The 3,114-nt window shown below is 32.2% G+C and overlaps 1 protein-coding gene across 1 annotated transcript; it reads left to right on the plus strand.

Annotated features, from left to right (window-relative positions):
• The first annotated feature begins 322 nt into the window (after window positions 1-322).
• On the plus strand, window positions 323-2,899 carry LOC107834959 (uncharacterized). The gene is made up of 2 exons (XM_016666989.1): window positions 323-359; window positions 1,368-2,899. Exons 1-2 carry the CDS (start codon window positions 323-325, stop codon window positions 2,897-2,899), a joined length of 1,569 nt encoding a protein of 522 aa, XP_016522475.1.
• The last annotated feature ends 215 nt before the right edge of the window (window positions 2,900-3,114 follow it).

Raw genomic sequence — 3,114 nt, forward strand, 5'->3', positions numbered from 1 at the left:
AGTATTCTTCCATATCACAATATATTGCCATTTCAAGGATGCAATATGTTGGCAGCTGGGCAACTGAAGTAGAGATTCAGGCTGCAGCTGATTATGTTGGTGTTAATATTTTCACGTTTTGCGATAATAAATGGCTTGAATACAGTTCTATGAGTAGTTTTTCCAATCACGGTGTCTATTTGGAAAATATTAGTGGAAATCATGAGATGGTTGTGTGAAGCAGCCTAACTCACAAACATGTTATGGTTATTGCATGAATGTAGATCTTTCTGGGGGACATAAAACTGGGCAAGTTACAACAGAACCAAAAATTCAGCATACAATGAAAACGGAGACTTCTCTCGAAGACGAGTGTGTGGGTATTTTACAAAATAACAAAAATACTTTACTATTTACTCCCCTTTCTGAAGTTAATGCTAAAACTCTGTGTAAGAACTTCAAAATAGACTTTCAAGAACATAATTTCCAAAAAGTAATATTGCGTGGGCCTTTGGGAAATGTTTGTAAGACTAAAAGTATTGTAAATGACGGTAACAGATTTTTCAGAGCTGTAGCCTATGCACTTAGTGGTTCTGAGAAAAATCACTGTAAAATTCAGATTACGGTTTCACATATGACTAACAATAGAGACGAATATGAAAATATTTTGACTAAAGATTTTGCTTCTGTGACAGAATACGTTAACCAGTCACAGATTAAGTATGTGGGTCACTGTGCTACGGAAATTGAATTTAAATCCGCTGCCAATATGTTAGGACTGGATATATTTATATTTTCTGGCACACAGTGGACCAAATATAGTTCAAAGAATAGTTATTTGACCAATGAAGCTATATATTTGCAGAACTTCAATGAGCATTTTGATGCTGTTATTTGTGCAATGCAGGGTGATAAAGACTCTTGCTTTGAACTTTGTAAAGAAAATGTTTCGTTGAAACCCCCACACATACGTACAAGATCTTCACAAGGTCAGAAAAACGCAAAGCAAACTGTTTTAAGCGGTAAAGCAAATTACAGTTTTTCTATGTATTTAAGCCAAAAAAAGAATTGGAGACAAGCCATTAAATATAGAACTCAAATGATACATAGGCAAAAATTGAAATCTAATCAAAAGAAATTGTATAAGAAAAATTTGCTGTACAAGGAACACAAAAAAACTATGAGAAATAAATATGAAGATGAGACTTACCAAGTTAAGGTTAAGCAAATGAGCATTACTAAATATAATGAAGACGACTCTCAACAGAGCAAAAGTTAAGCAAATGAGCATTACTAAATATAATGAAGACAACTTTCACAGAGAAAAAGTTAAGCAAATGAGCATTACTAAATATAATGAAGACAACTTTCACAGAGAAAAAGTTAAGCAAATGAGCANGACAATAAATGGCTTGAATACAGTTCTCTGAGTACTTTGTTCAATAGCGGTATCTATCTGCAAAATATTAGTGGAAATCATTATGAGACAGTTGTTTGTGTGAAGCAGCCTAACACACAAACATGTTATGGTTGTTGCATGAATACAGATGTTTCTGGGGGATATAAAACTCGGCAAGCTACAACCGAACCAAAAACTGCACATATAATGACAGTGAAAACTGAGAGTTCCATTGAAGACGAGTGCGTCAGTATTTTAGAAGATAACCAAAATACTTTACTATTTACTCCGCTTTCTGAAGTTACTGCTAAAACTCTATGTAAAAATTTTAAAATAGATTTTGAAGGACATAATTTCCAAAAAGTAATATTGTGTGGGCCTTTGGGAAATGTTTGTAAGACTAAAAATATTGTAAATGATGATAACAGTTTTTTCAGAGCTGTATCTTATGCAATTAGTGGTTCAGAGAAAAATCATCGTAAAATTAGACTTGCTGTTGTTTCACACTTTACCAACAATAGAGAAGAATACGAAAAAATTTTCACTAAAGATTTTGCTTCTGTGACAGAATATGTTAACCAGTCACAGATGAAGTACGTGGGTCACTGTGCTACAGAAATTGAATTTAAATCTGCTGCAAATATGTTAGGATTAGATTTACATGTATTTAATGGCACACAGTGGACCAAATATAATTCAAAGAGTAGACATTTGACCAATCAAGCTATATATTTGCAAAACTGTGATGGTCATTTTGATGACATTATTTGTGCAAAGCAGGGTGATAAAGACTCTTGCTTTGAACTTTGTGAAGATAGTTTGTCGTTAAAGACACAACACATGCGTACAAGATCTTCACAAGGTCAGAAAAATGCAAAGCAAACTTTTTTAAGTGTTAAAACTAATTCCAGGTTTTCTAAGTATTTAAGTCAAAAAAAGAATCGGATACAAGTCATTAAATATAGAACTCAAATGATACATTGGGAAAAAATGAAATCTAATCAAAGGAATTTGTATAAGAAAAATTTGCTGTACAAGGAACACAAAAAAAAATCGATGAGAAATAAATATCATGAAGATAAGACTTACCAAGTTAAGGTTAAGGAAATGAGCATTACAAAATATACTGAAGACGACTCTCACAGAGCAAAAGTTAAGAAAATGAGCATTACTAAATATAATGAAGACGACTCTCACAGAGAAAAAGTTAAGAAAATGAGCATTACTAAATATAATGAAAACGACTCTCACAGAGAAAAAGTTAAGAAAATCAGCATTACTAAATATAATGAAGACGACTCTCACAGAGAAAAAGTTAAGAAAATGAGCATTACTAAATATAATGAAAACGACTCTCACAGAGAAAAAGTTAAGAAAATCAGCATTACTAAATATAATGAAGACGACTCTCACAGAGAAAAAGTTAAGCAAATGAGCATTACTAAATATAATGAAGACAACTTTCACAGAGAAAAAGTTAAGCAAATGAGCATTACTAAATATAATGATGACACTCTGTAATGAAGAGAGCTTTATTACTGGGTCTGTTTTTATTTAAGTCACTGTATAGCACTTTAAAAAGCACTTTTTGCACTTCATTTAGCACTGTAAGTAAGTAAGTAAGTAAACTTTATTTCTATAGCGCTTTTCACAGACCAGGGTCACAAAGTGCTGCACAAAGTGTAAGAATTAAATAAATTAAAAGCAACATACAAAACAATAAAACACAGTATTAC

Source organism: Poecilia formosa, unplaced genomic scaffold (assembly GCF_000485575.1).
Source record: "Poecilia formosa unplaced genomic scaffold, Poecilia_formosa-5.1.2 Scaffold870, whole genome shotgun sequence".
NCBI classification, from domain to species: domain Eukaryota; kingdom Metazoa; phylum Chordata; class Actinopteri; order Cyprinodontiformes; family Poeciliidae; genus Poecilia; species Poecilia formosa.